We start from the raw sequence: 18943 nt of genomic DNA, 5'->3' as shown, positions 1-18943 counted from the left end.
CAGTAATGTTTACAAGTTAAGTGTGAAGCATACTGAATCGGTATTTTTTTTTTGTGAATTTTGTGTCGATAATCGGTGAGATCCAAACTATTCAAATCTGCTCAATTCATTATTATTTCTAAATAAATGTCATGTTAAAAAAACATGTACGAATGCAAACAAAAATGTCCTTAACGCGACTGGTAGTTGCAATGGAAAAAATGTCCTTAACACAACTGGTGTTTGCAATGCAAAAAAAAATATCCTTAACGTGACAGGTGATTGCAATAAAAATAAATATTCTTGCCGCGATTGGAGTTTGCAATAAAAAAAAATGTCCCTAAACGCGACTGGTGGTTGCAATATAAAAGTAATGTCTAACGCGACAAATGGTTGCAAAATATGTCCTTAACGCGACTGTTGGTCGCAAACTTGCTCCTATCAATCAATGTTATTGATATTGCTAGCGCGACTGGTGGTCGCATATTTGTTCTAAGCAATGGTGGTGTACACTTGCATCCGCGACTGGTGGTCGCATGGTTGTTTCTATGAAGTGCTATTGATGTTGTTAACTCGACTGGTGGTCGCATACTTATTCCTAGCAATAGGGGTGTGTACTTGCTACCGCGACTGGTGGTCGTATACTTGTTCCTAGCAATTATTATAATTGATGTTGTTAGCTCGACTGGTGGTCGTATACTTGTTCTTAGCAAGTATTATTGATGTTGTTAACTCGACTGGTGGTCGTATACTTGTTCTTAGCAAGTATTATTGATGTTGTTAACTCGACTGGTGGTCGCATACTTATTCCTAGCAACAGTGGTGTGTACTTGCTACCGCGACTGGTGGTCGTATACTTGTTCCTAGCAATTATTATAATTGATGTTGTTAGCTCGACTGGTGGTCGTATATTTGTTCTAAGCAATTGTGGTGTACACTTGCTACCGCGACTGGTGGTCGTATACTTGTTCTTAGCAAGTATTATTGATGTTGTTAACTCGACTGGTGGTCGTATACTTGTTCTTAGCAAGTATTATTGATGTTGTTAACTCGACTGGTGGTCGTATACTTGTTCTTAGCAAGTATTATTGATGTTGTTAACTCGACTGGTGGTCGCATACTTATTCCTAGCAATAGTGGTGTGTACTTGCTACCGCGACTGGTGGTCGTATACTTGTTCTTAGCATGTATTATTGATGTTGTAAGCTCGGTTGGTGGTCGTATATTTGTTCTAAGCAATGGTGATGTACACTTGCTACCTCGACTGGTGGTCGCATACTTGTTCTTAGTAACTGCTATTGATGTTGTTAACTCGACTGGTGGTCGTATACTTGTTCCTATCAAGTATTATTGATGTTTTGAGCTCGACTAGTGGTCGTATATTTGCTCTAAGCTATGGTGGTGTACACTTGCTATCGCGACTAGTGGTCACAAATTGGTTCCTAATAAAAGTGATGCTCACATGCATGCGCGACTGGCGGTCGAAAATGTATCTATAGAATAATATATGTAAGCCCAATGATGTCTAGTAACTTAGTAGATCAAGGTATGTTATATCAAAACAAGTAATAACAGCCAAACAAGTCTTCGAGTGAGTATTTCCGTGAAAGTACGGTGGTTTGAATGTACAACAAGATGAGAGTCAAACCAAAGACAAATTAAAGACCTCCATGTTCCTTGCAGTTGCCCAAAATTTTATGTCTCATAAGGTAATCTAGAATGCTGTGAAAAGTGTACTGCGATCTGTCAAGCTTGGGTACCTTTTGTACTACCGAGGGACGAAATGCAGTACTAGAAGTGGTACCCAATCTGAGCTCGAGTGTGACGGACCTGGTCGAACGCTGATGCTACTCTGTTCAACATGTATATGTCAGTTTATTAATAGCAATATTTTGTCCAAAATTAGTTCGTCTTAGAGATGTCATTGCATAGAATTAGCTTGCCGTTTCTAATGAATGGAACGACTTTCAACCGATCAATAAGTTCAACACCGTATCCTACAGCGAAAAAATGTTTCCAAGTCGCATGTACAAGTGAACAGTTGAGATATGAGACAGTATATTGACTTCGCAGCACCAATCTGGAGTTCGCCGGTTGGACTTCCGAAGCGAAGTTTTGAACGAACTAACTGTCATTGCTCTGCCGGCTCGGCTTTTATCTCGACTGTTTTAGAAAACTGTCCAACATCACGTCGACAGAAGAAGTTTCACCACAACGGAGGATTTGTCAGTTCGAGCGCGCCAAAATCCTTCCGATTGAAAATGTGTTGGCGGTGCTTAAGGTGCAACTGTTTGCTATCCATAAACGATGATCAATTTTGAAGTTTTGGGGATGTGATATCGGTTCTACCGGACATAGATGAACTGAAAGTGTATCCACATGCCTGTTGTTAGCAAGCATATGATCCGGATAGATCACCGAATGATCGATATGATATAAAACAGAAATATTTTCTTTTCAACGATAGTTTGAACATAGATTGTTCATGGATGCCACGATGAGTCTATCGTGTGTTACCTTAAGTTCGTTGATAAAGAAGAGGAAATTGAGCGAAGTTCATTTTTCTGAATTTTATCGGGATGCATAATACATCGGGGAAGTTCTTAGCGATGTGAAAAATATATCCTGAATTCCTAAAAGCTTTCGTGATGGCGAAAACGATGTAAAAACTCATCACTTAAAACTTTTTTTTCCTGAGAAGAGGAAGGATGTGTGGTACTGAATGAACATTGTCATAGATCTTGTCTTCCAACCCTGTTATGATGGCTGACAATCAAAAGCCTGTTGAAAGATATCCGAGAATGTAGCAGCGGATCGAACATCAAACGATCTAGTAGGCATGGCACAACTTTGACGCCTCACTCCTATAGTGACGTCAGAATGGAATGAAAGGTTTTTCGTGGGGCTCCCGCTTGCCAACATCGATTCTGAGCTTCACTTTACCCAAGTTATGTTACCGTAGTTTACATGATTGCATGACTCTTGAATTGACGATTTTTGAAATGAAATTAATGCGTGAGTAGAGAAAATACTGGTGAAATGCCTTTGCCCAATATAGTTTTTGATAATGAAGTTGGTTTGGGAGTATCCTAACCCGAGCAAATGGGAGGAAACGGGAAGGAAACAAATACAAAATGTATCGTGAAAGCGTTTGCGGGGAGCTTTATCTCGGGAGGTACCATAAATCTACTTTTCGAGAAAATATATTTAGTCAGCTTTCTGGGCATTCTCCAGCCAGGTAGTAAGAAATGTCCAAGAATGAGTCCAGGTCTAAATAACTATCTGCATTGTCTTGCTGGCATTATCAGCATTTTAAATTTTCTTCTGCTGGATGGTTACTGCAAATAACTTTACTTTATACAGTATTGGACAAAACATTTGCAACTTTTTCGATTTTCCATACAAAATGACCAACTTTGGTAGGCTAGATCTCAGTTATTTATCGTCCGATTAGAATGAAATTTTCACAGAACATCAGATATAACTTGAATTTTAACATATATTTTTAAGTGATTTTTCCAATCATGGGTTTACAGCGGGGATTCGCTGGTTGGAACACGACTGACTTCCATCTAGCGATTCCGATCCGTTAGTTGGAACAACTAACAGCTGGTGAAAATGATCCACACTAACGCATCTGGAGAGCAAATCGTCACGAAACGCACATATACATGCGCATTTGTTCTTTATATGGAGACTGCAATGCGACGGTACTCAGACGTCAAAGTCAGTTTGACATTTTGTGTTGACATTTGAGTGCTTTTTGGTTGGCATATTTTCCAACCATTGAACATCCAACCATCGAGTCATTCCATGTAGCGGACCCCCAACGAGCGAATCCCCACTGTATAAATTATAACGGTTTATCTAAAGTGTAATTTTCGACGAAAAATTCGAAACTATTTATCTCAAAATCTGATAGCTATGCTATCTGATGTATGGCCTAATGGTTACTTGGGAAGTAATGGCCAAGAAATACTTCAGCTGTCCAGATTACTTGAGCTGTATCCAGTTGACAAGTAGAGCTGATTTCGTAACATTGGTAACGCTTGACGTACAAATCAAATGGAGCTGTCACTATTCCGCACGGAAAAATGTGCCTCTTAATAGGGTCCAAAAGACCTGTTCCAATTTTAATGCCAAACGCTTAAGTTTAGGCCAAAAACACATGTTTACTCAATTTTTAAATGTTTTTCTTTGGTTTGTGTCCAAAAAAACATTTTTTTAGATTTTGCCACAATCTTTGGGTTAAACTCAAATTTTGGGTGTATTTTGCTTTCCGTGTCCCTTCCGAAATTTCAGATAGGAACAACCCCAGTGTTAAAACTAAAAGCCCTGTGGTGTTTTTGTCGATTAAGCGAACGTCAAACATGATCAAAAGTGTCAAGGTTCGTTTGTGGACCCAATTTTAAAATTAAAGTTTATATATGATGTAGCCGTTATTTGAGCGGGAAAAAATGCTAAAATACTTGCAGTAACATGCTCTTTTGTGTCATTAAATAAAAACAAGATTTCATTAAACATTTTAGGACCCAATTATTCCGCAAGTAAAATTGACACTTCACTCATTCTGGATCAGCTGTAAAAATACTTTGGGAAAAGAGATAAATTTTACTTGAGCGCTTTACGTTTCAGGTGCAAACTACGCATTATTTGCGACGTTTTTGTACCAGTGTAAAACTGACTCAAGTAGTGTTTTGTTTTGATTCGTGGTTAAGTCACTTTGTCTCTCCATACAGGGAGCGACGAAAGTAGTGGTTAGGCTGCGAAAGTTGAAAATCTTACTATCGTCGTTTTGTAAATCCGGAAATTAAACGTTCTAATAGTGTAAAATGGATGTATCTGAGCGAAACGTGTAGAATTTTGTCTGCGAAACGCGTTAAATCGATAAAGTAAGTTTGTTCACTTTTTTGACTTGAGTCTGTTTGAATAAGTTTTCAAGAATTGGAGAGGAAATAATTTCTGAAGGGTCGCTCATGTTCACAGTTGATCAACAGAAGTTTTCTCGTTTTATTTTGTATGAGGAAAGACATCTAACTTCAAATTTCTCGTGAATGAAAGCTTTGATCAAAAAAATATTTGGTAGGCGTGCTAGCCACCATCATTGCGCACAACCGGTACCAAATATTTTTTTCGAAAATAGTTCCCAATTTTGAGAAATAATTCGTTAGATGCATTTCGCCATATAAATGTTTTCCGCATTAGCTTTTAGCGATTTATCGTGCATAGACTCTAGCGCATGTGCGTTACTATAGGCCTTTCCATTTGACGTTTAAAATCAGCTGATCTCGAAGCACTTTGACAGTTCTTCTATGAAAATGACAGGCCCGTGTTAGCACCGGTCCTCCACCGATGTAAACAAATGCATAGACGGACCTGTCAAATGAAAAGGCCTATGGGGCGAATCAGGGCATGCATGTAGACGGAGCCGCAAATCAACCCAACTTTGACTTCTTTTGACGCAATTCGGCTCTTCCGTGGGATAACCCAAATTTGGGTTAACTGATATATACCTATCATTATAGGTTGTTTCCATTTGACAGCAGCAAAACAAACTACCCAGTGCAAAAAAATCTACCCAGCGTTAGCTTTCGAAGTCTCCGTGATGGGTTAAAACAACTTAACGTTAGGTAAACTCGAAAGAACCCAAATTTAGCTTATTCCATTGAACTTCGACGCTGGGTCGGTGCGTCTCTCTCTGTTTTTGACAACATTGCTATTCCGAGAGAGGCAAAACAACCCAACTGTGGGTAAAAATTAAATGCAGTTTACCCAAATTTTAGTGAAAAGAACTTAGTTTTTTGGTAGTCTGATTTCTCCGTTTAATTACTTTTGTAAGAAAAGCTCGTTAGACAAACATTGAATTACTCATTTAATATTCATTCTACTCTCAAATTACAATTGCTACATATGCTAACCATGCACTCTTCAAGTGCCGGTCAATAAATGCACCCTGCTGAATACATTGTACTCAGCAGACCCGAATAGACAGAATGTCAAGTTACAGACCTCCACTGTTGCTGCGTGAACCAAACTGTCATTATGACAGTTATGTCGGGAACGAGTCACACGTCGCGTGTCCCACACGCGCATTCCGATTTGGTGGGCGCGCGACAATATGCAGATGTTGCATATCTGTACAGTAAATATGCAGTACATACCGATCGTCATTGATTGGCCCGATCGAAACTAAGCACCTCCTCCAGTCAGAATGGCTATCAATGTATTAGTTTTGTAGACTTTAAGAAATAGGTTAGCTGTTAGATGGAATGCAATAAACGTAGTACTCTGATTTTGAACCTGAAACCGTTCGGGTGTTCCAATGCCAAATTTCCGAACGACACATGGTGACCCCGACAGTAAAGACAATGAAAGTACCAAATAACGTGATAATTGTGTTAATAGTTTCGCCGATAGGATTTTACCTGATAGTGTATATTTATTATCAACTATTGGTTGAACTAAAGGCAATCACAAGAAGTGCATCACTAATTAACCAGCTAAGTGAATAAGTGAATACCTACAGCAAAAAAATGGGATCTGGACAATCCAAGCCAGAGGAGATAGTGATTCAACAACAGCAGCAGCAGCAACATCAGCCATTAACAGACTCAGGAATCGGACCTATGCATGTTATTGCAACCTGCATGATAGTGCTGTTAATAGCAATATTTTTAAAAGTGGTGTGGTGCATAACTATGCGTGAAGTTGAAACACGTCCACGCAGGGCGCAGAGTCTTGCCAATATTGTCTAAAAACTGTTAAGCGAGTTTATATGAATGTGGTGACTACCCAACGGTGGGTGAAATAGACAAAATAAACTGGACAAAAGAACAAAAGTGCGCGAAACAGGTTAAAGGTAAAAATCCCCGTCGGAAGAATTCGAGATGCAGTAAAAGTGAAACCCCAAAGTCGGGAAAAATCGTCAAAAGTGCTGGCGGTGATCGTCACGAGAAGCAGATGAGCCAGAAAAAGGAAAAATCGACAACATCAAGCGAGCGTTGAGGAGTGCACCTCCGCAGCTAGGAATTACAACAAGCGTGCGTTGAGGAGTGCGCCTCCGCCGCAAGGGACCACAATGGAATTGAAAATAAGATAAGTACAGTTAAAAGTTAATTAGATATGTAAAGTTAAGCTAGTGAGTTTTTAATGTTACAAATTGAAGAGGACGTTGGCCAGTTGTTCAGACTAGCCAACAACCTAAAACCATAAACATAATCCAGCTTTTTACGCTAGCTATAAAACCACGAGGGATGAATTGATTTTGACTTTTCTTGCCTTTAGTTTTTATGGTTTGATCTTAGTAGGCAATGAGTTGCGTTTATTGTTTCATTTGTCAAAAATTTTCTCCTCGTTTATAAAGAATTTCCAAGTATCCAAATTCTCTTATATTTTTGTTATTCAAATAACTGTATTTCATTATATGTTTTATTATATTATTTTAGGTGCCGTATTGTAAGAATCATTGTTTTAATTAACTAATGTCAATCGGAGTATGAGAAATTGTTGGTGCTGCTTGGAAAATCCCTGGATGAATAAAAACCAATCACTTCATTTTTCCCGACACATGCAGCAAATTTGCAATCGTTTTTTTTAATTGTAGGCTGGCATACGTCACAAAGCACTGGACAGTGAATTCCTAAAAAAAATCAATAGACCCATTCCCCGTGGCACCTGCTATTCTCCGCTTTGCCACAAGCATTGTTTTGTGGACTATTTGATTGGGGTTGAATATTCTGGATGAACGCTAGTTTGTATAGAAATAAAATCTAGTTGATGATATTTTTTCTCTAGAGTATTAAAATTATAATTCTAATTTGTCTAGGATTACAACAGTTTACAAAAAAAGGTAGAAACAGTATTACATTAATTAGTTCTTAGGAAGTTTTTTTAAGGGATATGCAATGAACCTCAATGTCAAATGCTGTCCAAATATTAATAGTAAGTCAGCCATCATTTTCAAACGAAAATCGGAATTATTTCTGTATAAAGTCACTTCAGCTACTATTAGCATCGATTAGCTACTGTCCACTGCTCCTCATTTATCTAAAAAATTAGCAAAACACTAGAAAAATTAGAAGAATATTCGATGTTTCCAGGTTCTGGGAACAATTTAAAAAAAAACTGACGTCAACAACAAAAATTTTCATTTCCACAAAGCTTGTTTCGATCGAACTATAAAAAAATTATAGTGTACACAAGACATGTCAGAAGGGGGTGAATCAAAGTTTATGGCATGCTCATAAGCCATTTTACGAAGCCTGATCAAATGACAGGAGACCTGGGATTTTTCAATCATCGGCGTCAGTTTTCGCGTTGATGATGGTTGATGACTGTGCACATTTCTAGCGTAGCTTTTCATCCAGGCGAAAACTTAAATAGAAAAAAAAATATTAATATATTTCTGATCACGAAAGTGCCTTTTTATGTGCAATATGGGTAACAAAGAGGTAGCTGATACAATAACTAGGTGTAATGTTGCAGTAACGAACATTTTGGGATCTCATTTTTGTCATTTTCTCCATGTCCTCGTTTGGTAAGATGAGGCGTTATTGAAAATCACGCTGGATTTAATCCCAGGTCTCCTGGGTCATCAGCCATCATCATCGCGAAAACTGACAACGATGATCGAAAAGTCCCAGGTCTCCTGTCATTTGACCAGCTTCGTAAAATGGCTTATAATCCATTTTATGAGACGTTTTGGGACAGCTGATCGTCGCAATGGCGTCAATTGACAGGAGACCTGGGATTTTGTTTTGATAAATTCCAGCGTGATTTTTAACAACGCCTCATTTTACCAAACGAGTACATGGAGAAAATGACGTAAAAGAAATCCAAAATATTTCGTTACTGCAACATTACACCTACCCAAGTAACCACTAAGCCGTATAAAACGGCACCAAGTTGGTTCTATAGTCGATTTAAAGGCTTGGCAATCAGGGCTTATTGGAACTATATCGCAATTAAGGGCTGCTATAGAGCCACTTTTGGCGAATTATTTGGCTGATAAACGGCCTACTCGTTCCGAGTCTCTGAAGCGAGAGGTGTCAAAATTTTATAGCACATGGATCAAAGAAAAAGGAAAAAAAATCTTTGTTTATTTTTCGTCCTTTTCTACCTTTATATGTTCCTAATCGAAGTTGATTTTTTTGTTACGTGATCCAGGTTCGAACTAATGTTTCCGAGGCTCCTATTACATGATTTTCCCTAGATTTTCCAACTGCTCCACCTATGCATTGATGGTTTAGTTTGCCCAGGATAGTATTTAAAGCATAAGAGATTACCCAGGTGTCCAGATAGCCTCGGTAAGATTGTTAGCAAACTCATGGAAGAGGCCACGGACTTCATTGCAGTATATAATTGCAGTATACAATAATGGTGGAAGTTAAATCCCTTAACAACTAATCGAAGAAGGATTTCAATGCGATGATCTCGCGAAATAACCCCAAAAACGCTTTCATGATTCATTTTGTATTTCCTCTCGCTGCTCTTGCAATGGTTCGGAATGGGAAAGTTCTTTATCAGGAGTGTTGCAAATCGGAAGCATTCAAATCCTCAGTGTTTCCACTACTCATGAATTTCTATGGACTTCTTCCGCTGCGGAATCGTTTACTTTCTGCAATCATTCTGCTGTTCAAAATACATTTTAACCAAATTTGATCATCGAATCTACATTTGTTTTGATTGAAATCTGTATCGACTTTGTTGTCATAAACGTCATGTCACAAGCCGTTTATAAGCATTCACAGCCCTTGTGTACTGCTAATAGGCACAGGGTTTACAAGCCCTGTAACATAGCGTTATATACCCGTATACGGCTAATATCAGGGCTTGTGGAACACAATGCCTAAAAGCATTTGAAAATGTTATATGCTGCCAGTTGGCACTGACATGCTGTTGAACAGCTCATTTACCGCTTATAACAGTGCTTACTGGTTACCTGGGTAGTTATTATATCAGCTACCTCTTTGTTACCCATATTTCAAATAAAAAGGCGCTTTTGTGATAAAAAATGTTTTACTAATTATTCTCCATTTAAGTTTTTTCCTGTACGAAATGCTACGCTAGAAATGCACATAGTCATTGATTGAAAATGTAAACTTTACTTCCAGTGCTCCTGTCATTTGACCAGCTACGTAAAATGGCTCATTTATGATCAGCTGGCATAACCAGATGATTTTTGTTTATGTTTTCATTCATCATAATGGGTTCCGCTAGTTTCGCTACCTCCTTTCTTCACGGTTCCTGAAATCTTCGTTATCACTGCGGAAACCACCTTCACCGCTTCGGCCGGTTATGACTGCACCCGGCGAACACTACACGGTTCTGTAACGCAAGGATTATAGTCGACAGATACCTTGTTGTCAACAGATGTTTTGTGCCGACGAGGATTGAATAAACCGGAAGATTCCGGCCTAGAGACAGTAACAGCCGCTCAAAAATTCCTTGTGCAGCTGTTGCTGCCTCAAGGCGGAAATCTTCCGGATCAACAGCCAACAGATAGATTTAGGCATTTATCGGCATGAATAGTAAAAAATAGCCTCTAATAGGACTATCGGTACCGTAACTGTTGGGTGGATTAGGATAGACGGGGTTGGTGGTCTGATGGCTACCGCTTCTGCTTCATATGCAGAAGGTCATGGGTTCAATCCCAGGCCCGTCCCTTTCCTCGTACTTTGTAGCTGTATATCTCTCACTTGCTTCTATCTTCCATTCTAATTATATCACACTCAAACTATTCGTTCATAGCAAACGCTAGAACCAGAGACGGACAAGAAACCGTTTCCCTAACGCTTCCTACTTCCACGCGCACGCCTTTCTTACGCCTGATATATAGGCAGCCTGAAACCTCTCTGCCATGCCTTTCACAAAAGCAAACCTCTCTGCCATGCCTTTCCCCCAATCCATACACTCCCGCATGAACTGACGTGGATGCAGTGGAATATACGGTCTACGTGGGAGTCAGTTCAATGCATCATCAAATCCTCCCCTTTCCCCTCATTGGTCTGCATTCTGACGTGGCAGGTGCCATTGTTGCCTAAAAATAGAAGATCACCAGCACTTATACACTGAGGATGCCTGTTAGTCCCAAGCAGTCATTCGGTTGGTTCCTTGTGTAAGTGCAGCTGATCTGGCGATACTGGAGTGCATCCACGGGCGGCCAATCAAGCTCAAGCTCAAGCTCAAGCGTAACTGTTGGGTGGATTAGAGATTTTTTGTTGTTAGGGGGTGGTTTTGAATTTTGAATCTGTGGAGGAAAATATATTTTCCTAAAGGAAGACCTGAATCGGGATGGGGTTGAAACTGTGATTTCGTCATCAAACGTCAACATCCCACCGCAAAATCGCTAGTGTTTGGAGGGGATTTTAACTTCTAAATTGCCAAATAACCTCTAAATCATCACCTCCAAGTTAGTTCAAATACCCTCCGTTATATGAAACATGGTGGCGCGTCGATCGTCGCAAGTTTATCGTTAAACAGTCAATTCAGAACGGGTTGCGCAAGTTCCAACCTGGTTCAAAAACGTTTGTTTAAGTAATTTGAGGTTAGTTTCGTTGGAGCTCCTATTTGGGGCGCCCTGACCGGGATCACGGTCAGTTTGAGCGCGCACCTGATTTGACGTTTCCAAATGTTAACAAGCATCCCAATGCAGGGGTGGAATCAAAGAAGTGTTGCAAAATCACCACGCTGATACCCATAGGGTTAAACAAACTGTGGGTTTCGGGGTGCTCCAATTACCGTTATTATTAAACAAAATATACCATTCAAACGGCACTCAGCAGTTTATTCCTTACGTTGTTCTGCACCTTTGGGCCGATTTTGAAAATAATCCTTAGTCAGAATTTTGAGTTGCGCCCTTTTGAAGTTTATATGATAGAAATCACATGAAATTTGCCATTTTTACTTGTTGAAACAAAGAGATTATAGAAAAAAATGTAGTTTTGGTTTATTATCTGGTTTTAGATATTGAAAAACACATTTTCAAAAAAAAAAAATCTAGACCGACATTTGAAAGCGGCCAATGCTATGTTTAGTTATTACTTATCAACCAATACACGAACAATTATATCTAACGCCTGATAGTGATTTTAGGAAATTGTTTAAAGCATTCAAATATGAATGAATAATTCTTGGACAGGATATGCAGATACGCCCTTTTGAAGTGTATGGAATGCATATTGCATGGTGAATTCCGTTTCATCTATAATCGATGGTTAGGTGCATACATAATCATTACACCTTTGCGGTTGTCCTTATTTCATTAAATTTAACAAGTTGTATATTTTATTCAATCCTACTTAATTCTTTTCTATTCTAATCTGTTCTATTCTATTCAATTCTACTCTACTTAAATTTATTCTATCTTGATCCACCCTACTTGTTCTTATACATATTTTTACAAATGCCAATGTTGTAATCAACAACTGCGCGCAAAAGGATTGAACGGTACACATTCGATGTGAAACAGCGCTATGCACAGACTCCAACGCCAGCTCATTATGTCAGCCTAGTCCTCGACCAGTCGCATTGCAGAAGTCTTTAACATGAAACTTGGTGATATGATATTTCGAAGATTTTGTCAGATTTTGCTCTTCCCAGCTTTCGACAAACTTGTTCAAATTACTTTTAAAACAAGGATCCAGCTCAAATGAAAAGTATTTAATACAAAATGCTTCAGTTTTTTGGACTTACTGTGAAATAATAATTCAAATCTTCATAATATAGCTAGTATCCAATCTACGAAGTATACCGTAACTACGCTAACGCTAATAATAATTCAAATCTTCATTTTTATGGATCATATGAGAAGCACGCATTAGGATTCAGAATATGTGCATAGCAATTTTTTACAGAGCTGAGAGCGCTAGAAAGCCGTACAGATATCGAAATTGTACCGGTCAAATCTTTTGCGCGCAGTTGTTAATTAATACAGTGTCCATTTGTAAACATATGTATAAGAACAAGTAGGGTGGATCAGAGTAGAATAAATTTAAGTAGAGTATAATTGAATAGAATAGAACAGATCAGAATAGAAAAGAATTAAATAGAATGGAATAGAATACAGATGTATAATATAGATACAGATAAGTGATGTTCGAGTGTTTCGGTCAACTTTGATACTGTCATTGTTCAGCTATATTGAAATGTGTAAATTTCAATTATACCTGGTACTTTTTCAATGTCAGTATAGACAATATGTGTACACGGAGAGAATGGAAAATTCTAGTTAATATATTTTATATGCGATTGAAATCATTTCAATATTTTATTCATTGAAATGCTTAAAAATCAAATTCATTATAAGCTTTCCAATGCATAATAGACCATTTCCGTGAAATTTTTTTAATGGCTTGTATGCTTTCTGTCAATTTACTGAACAAACTTTCCCAAGGAACCCATATATTTTGAAGCCCCTAACTATTGAAAAACAATGAAAAACTGGCGGCACGACTGTACGCCCCACGGTCCCATACAATTTATTTCTCTCCGATATTTATCCGACCCCTTTTTCTCCTATGATTTTTTCTCCACGTTGTGGTGAATATTTGATCAGCTGATTCGAGTCAATCATGACAGATACCTTTATTTATGTTTTCATCCGCCACTTCCACCGTGGCTGAAATCAACAAAACCCATTCCGGAAACCATCTCGGTGCTTCTGCTGGTCGTCAATTTTTTTTACTTTGGTTCCTCCACCGGAATTTGTAAGGTTATTATGTGCGCTCGAGCACTTTCCATCGGGAGAAGAGATCCAGCACAATGAAATCCTTCATGACAACGGTGGGTATCCTTTTCATCTCCATCGCCTGTGGCTGCTGTGGTGCTCCGCTTACTCATGCTCGGTTTTGTGGTTGGCTGAGGTTGCGAAGATTTTGCTGAAATCCGGAAGAAGAGGTCCTGTTTGGATTCCTGCAGCTTCCATTGGAATCTAGTAATTCAAACAGTATGCTGTCGCAAGGTGATATCTTCGTCCCCAGATTGCCGCCGGGCACAGGGCCGAAGGGGAGCAGAACCCTTCTCGAGAACTTTCGCGGAACACGGCAGAGGCTTCCGGCGGGAAGATGAAGGGGATATATGTTGTGGTCGAGGATTTTTCGGGGAGACCTATGATAGTGGTAAAACGGGGAAGAATGTATGGTCTTATGGTTCCGGAACATAAGCGAACATGACGACATAAGCAACAGAATTGCTGGCCGTTGTGAATCTCAAATTTCTCCATTTTGTCGTGTCGTTTCGTGTGCTTGATTTGACATTGACATTTCGTCATATCTACAAACACTCAACGCAGGGGTATGATTGAAAGTTGTGGAAAAATCTCCACTTTGTTTACCCACAGGGTTGAAACAACTGTTCCGCACTACCCAAAATGTGGTGAATTCTCAATTTTTCAAAAATTTATAATAAAATCAGGAGTGCATATAAATTAGATCTGAAAGCGTCAATAATCATTAAAAATTATTGTCTTTCGTAGAAAAATATAAAAATAGGGGGTAAGGTCTGACGGAAATGGTCTATTAAGAAATATTTTCAGCTGAGCATATTGATCATCCATAATTGCTCAGAGGACTTTGCATGTTACTCACTTGCAGGCGTGTTCTATCAGTAGCGAGCTACGTGTCGGCCATTGTAAAAAATCTTGCACGAGTCAAGAATTCATTTAGTTCTTTGTGCATATCGGACAAATTCATAAAGTAAAAAAACACCTGGTAAGTTTATTCGCAAGATAGCACTTCCCAGCTGCGGAACCAAATACTGCAACATCATTTTCTCCCAGAAAACATTCCCGTTCTGATGGAGTTCTCGTTTGTGAGAAGAGCACCATCGCCGAGGCCATCGTGAACGTGAAAACTAAAACTGTTCCGGGAATGCCACCGGTAGAATGTGCACTACTTCATGCTATGATCCACTATTGATCTACAAGCGCAACTTCCAATGAAGATCTTCAATCTGCAATGGTCTTCCCCGCACCAAGTGAGTTTGACAAAAATTCTGCTGAGACACCAACCATGAGTATAACATATATTTGTTTTTCGTGAAAATGTAACAATTTCAATAAATTGATGGAAACTATTAAATTTCAATTTTACTTTTATTTTTAAAATGAAAACAAAAACATTTCAATGGATAAATTGAATTTCGTCTCTTTATGTATCACTTAGATAATTCCCAAATAAGCATGATCAAATATAAATGAGTTTTATACTAGCAAAGCATATTTTAGATATATGCATTACAAGAATAGACCGAATATGGTTTTAGTATGACATTTAAGCTTTCTAGTATATTTAATTTTCTGCGTGTACGTGTAAATTTGGAATCGTTCAAATATCACGTAACGAGGGGGTTCGGTAGTGTTACGGTTCATACATTTTCCATGCAAAAGCTGTAACGTGGGGAGAAAAGGGGGTCTCAAATTGGAAAATTCTGCGTACATTATATGTGAAAAATTCCTTCTATGCAACTTGATATATTGAATGAAATAAGAACAACCGCATAAGTGTAATGATTATGTATGCACCTAGCTAACCGTTGATTATTGACGGAACAGAATCCACCATACATACATTTCAAAAGGGCGTATCTGCATATCCTGTCCAAGAATTTTTCATACATATTTGAATGCTTTGGACAATTTTCTAAAATCACCACCAGGCGTTAATTTGATAGATATCATTTTTCGTGTATTGGCTCATTAGTAATAACTAAACATAGCATTGGCCCTTTTCAAATGTCGGTCGGGAAAAATTTTAGAAAAATGATTTTTTTAATAACTTAAACCATTCAAAAAATCAAAACTACAAAATTTTATTATAATCTCTTTGTTTAGACAAGTTAAAGTGGCATATTTTGTGTAATTTTTATCAAATAAACTTCAAAAGGGCGTAACTCATAATTCTGACTAAAGATTTTTTTCAAATTCGGCCCAGAGGTGCAGAACATCGTCAGTAATAAACTGCCGACTGTCGTTTGGATGGTATTGCACAGAAATTTATCGTTAAGTCGAAGCTTCTCTCTCTCTCTCTCTCTCTCTCTCTCTCTCTCTCTCTCTCTCTCTCTCTCTCTCTCTCTCTCTCTCTCTCTCTCTCTTTCTTTCTTTCTCCCTCTCTCTGTTTATGGAACTTTGCTGCTGCGGATAAAAACTAAATGCGGTGTACTTAAGTTCTTCAAACATATTTTGTGAGTTTTAATATTTATCCGTCAATATACGCTTAATGCTAAAACTTACATCAGTGAGCATGCATTCTTCACCATCATCAACATTTGGAATAGTGATTTTACCCTGGGACACGTTAACATAATCGTAGATATCGTTGGACAAGAAGCACATCTCTGTTGAGAAAAAGTAAAGACAAACATGGAATCATATATTTATCTATATCTAGATTTTTTATTTATAAAATTGAAATGGTGTCTATGGGAATTATGGACTTCAACAGAAATGCATACTAGATGAAAGGCGGATAACTGGATGATATCAACATGATAGCAACTTTCATTATCACTGTTATCAATTTGATATTCTGTTATACATGATAACCAAATGTATTGGTTATGTATCCGTGACAGACATTATTGATAACAGGTAGATAACAAAGTATGTTATCACACATCTTTCCCATAACATTTTTACAATGTGTGTTGATATACAAACTTGACTTTTCGTTAAATTATTTGAAGCATAAATTTAATCTAAAACACTCATTTCTCAAAATGTTTCCGTGATTTATGACATTAAAATTCAAAATACATATGATGTTTTAAATTTAGTTATCAACTGAGAAAAAATTCGACAAACAAATTTGAGTTCTCATTTTTGTTATATTGGCTGTTAATTCAGGCAAGATGATAACAAAATCAGTTATTAAATGATGATAACCAGGTAACAAGATTCATTATCATTTTGCTATTCAACTTTGCCCGGGTATCTCGATGCGTGGGAAACTTATTTCCAGAAATGTTCAAGAAAAGCATTTTTCTTCGATCGCAGGACGCACACTCAGGCAAATGGGCTATCGGAATACATAGAAGCTACTTATGGAAATTCGCTACAATAATCGGATTGAAATTCAAACCAAAATTTTAAAAAAATGTCTTCGCGGCAACCTGGAATTGATTACCTGCTTTGCTCTTGTCCACAGTTGATCAACACAAGTTTTCTCGTTTTATTTTGTATGGAGTAATACATCTAGTTTCAAATTTCTCGTAAATGAAAGCATTAATCGAAAAAAAAAATATTTGGTAGGCGTGATAGCAATCATCATTTATCATCATCCGGTACCAAATATTTTTTCAAAAATATTTCCCAATTTTGAGAAACAATTTATTAGATGCATTTCGCCATACACATATTTTTCGCGTTACTTTTTAGCGATTTTTCGTGCATAGACACTAGCGCATGTATGTAACTATGTGGCGAGTAGCGATCAGGCTATTGTGAATCCAGATTAATTTTACACCGAATTTTATAAAAGAAATTAAATATCACCGACAAAAGTTCGCCGAAGTTCGGCGTCGGCATTCTTCCGAAGTGCTACGCCGACAAAGGCAATCCTTATGTGTCGGCGAAGCACTAAATTAGAATGCCGACGCCGAACTTCGCCGAAGTTTTGACTGCCGAACTTCTAATAGATTACCTGCTTTGCTCTTGACCACAGTTGATCAGCAGAAGTTTTCTCATTTTATTTTGTATGGGGAAAGGCATTTAAATTCAAATATCTTCTGAATGCAAACTTTTATCGAAAAAATATTTGGCAGGCGTGATAGCCATCATCATTACGCACAACCGGTACAAAATATTTTTTCGAAAATAGTACCCAATTTTGAGAAATAATTCGTTAGATGCATTTCGCCATACAAATATTTTTCGCGTTATCTGTTAGAGATTTCTCGTGCATAGACACTAGCGCATGTGCGTTACTATGTGGCGAGTAGCGAATCAGGGCATGCATGAAACCCATTGTCACACGAATTGTCAATATATGCCTAAACCAAAGACCTTGCGATCGTTAGGCCAGTGCGTTACATTTTAGCGATTTTTCGCGCATAGACACAGCTTGTGCGTTACTATGTTATGAGTAGCGATTCAGGGCATGTATGTAATCCATTGGCAAACGTGGTGTGTGCGTGTGGAAATGTTGCTTTGCCGTGAGGATCTGCCCAAGTAACCACACACATTATAACATTGTACGTATTTTACTGTATATCAACAATAGACCATTTCCGTGATTTTTTTTATTGGCTTATATGCTTTCTGTCAATTTACTGAACAAACTTTCCTAAGGAACCGATATGTTTTGGAGCCTTCAATTGTTAGAAAACAATGAAAAACTTGCGGCACGTTAGTTCACCCCTCGGTCCCCTACAATTTGTTTCACCTCGAAAAAATGCAGACCTCTTTTTCCCCTATGGTTTTACCACGTTGTGGTGAATTTTAGATCAGCTGGCATGACCAGATGATTTTTGTTTATGTTTTCATTCATCATAATGGGCTCCGTTGCGGTTTCGCTCCCTCCTTCCTTCACGGCTCCTGAAGTCTCCGTAATCACCGCGGAAACCACCTTCACCGCTTCGGCCGGTTATGACCGCACCCGGTGAACACAACATGGTTCTATAACGCAAGGATTGTAGTCGACAGATGCCTGATCTCTCTGCTTTGTGCCGACGAGGATTGAAGGGATTGAATATGCCGGAAGATTCCCGCCTAGAGGCAGCAACAGCTGTTCAAAATTTCCTTACGCGGCTGTTGCTGCCTCAAGGCGGAAATCTTCCGGATCAACAGCCAACAGATAAATTAAAGCATTTTTCGGCATGAATAGTAAAAAATAGCCTCTAATAGAACTAGCGGTACCGTAACTGCTGGGTGAATGAGAGATTTGTTGTTAGGGGTTGGTTTTGAATTTTGAATCTGTGGAGGAAAATATATTTTCCTAAAGGAAGACTTGAATCGGTTTGTAGTTGGAAC

The 18943-nt window shown here is 38.3% G+C and overlaps 1 protein-coding gene across 2 annotated transcripts in view; it reads right to left on the bottom strand.

Annotated features, from left to right (window-relative positions):
* The window catches only part of LOC110678344 (myosin heavy chain, muscle-like), a 285969-nt gene that overhangs the window by 166965 nt on the left and 100061 nt on the right, over positions 1 to 18943 (bottom strand). For both annotated transcript variants that reach the window (XM_021851099.1, XM_021851103.1), the window contains exon 5: positions 16208 to 16311. In XM_021851099.1, the coding sequence (XP_021706791.1) occupies positions 16208 to 16311 (104 nt within the window). The remainder of the gene's footprint in view (positions 1 to 16207; positions 16312 to 18943) is intronic.

This window comes from Aedes aegypti, chromosome 1 (genome assembly GCF_002204515.2).
Source record: "Aedes aegypti strain LVP_AGWG chromosome 1, AaegL5.0 Primary Assembly, whole genome shotgun sequence".
Classification (NCBI taxonomy): domain Eukaryota; kingdom Metazoa; phylum Arthropoda; class Insecta; order Diptera; family Culicidae; genus Aedes; species Aedes aegypti.
This window is presented reverse-complemented; position numbering and strand designations above follow the sequence as displayed.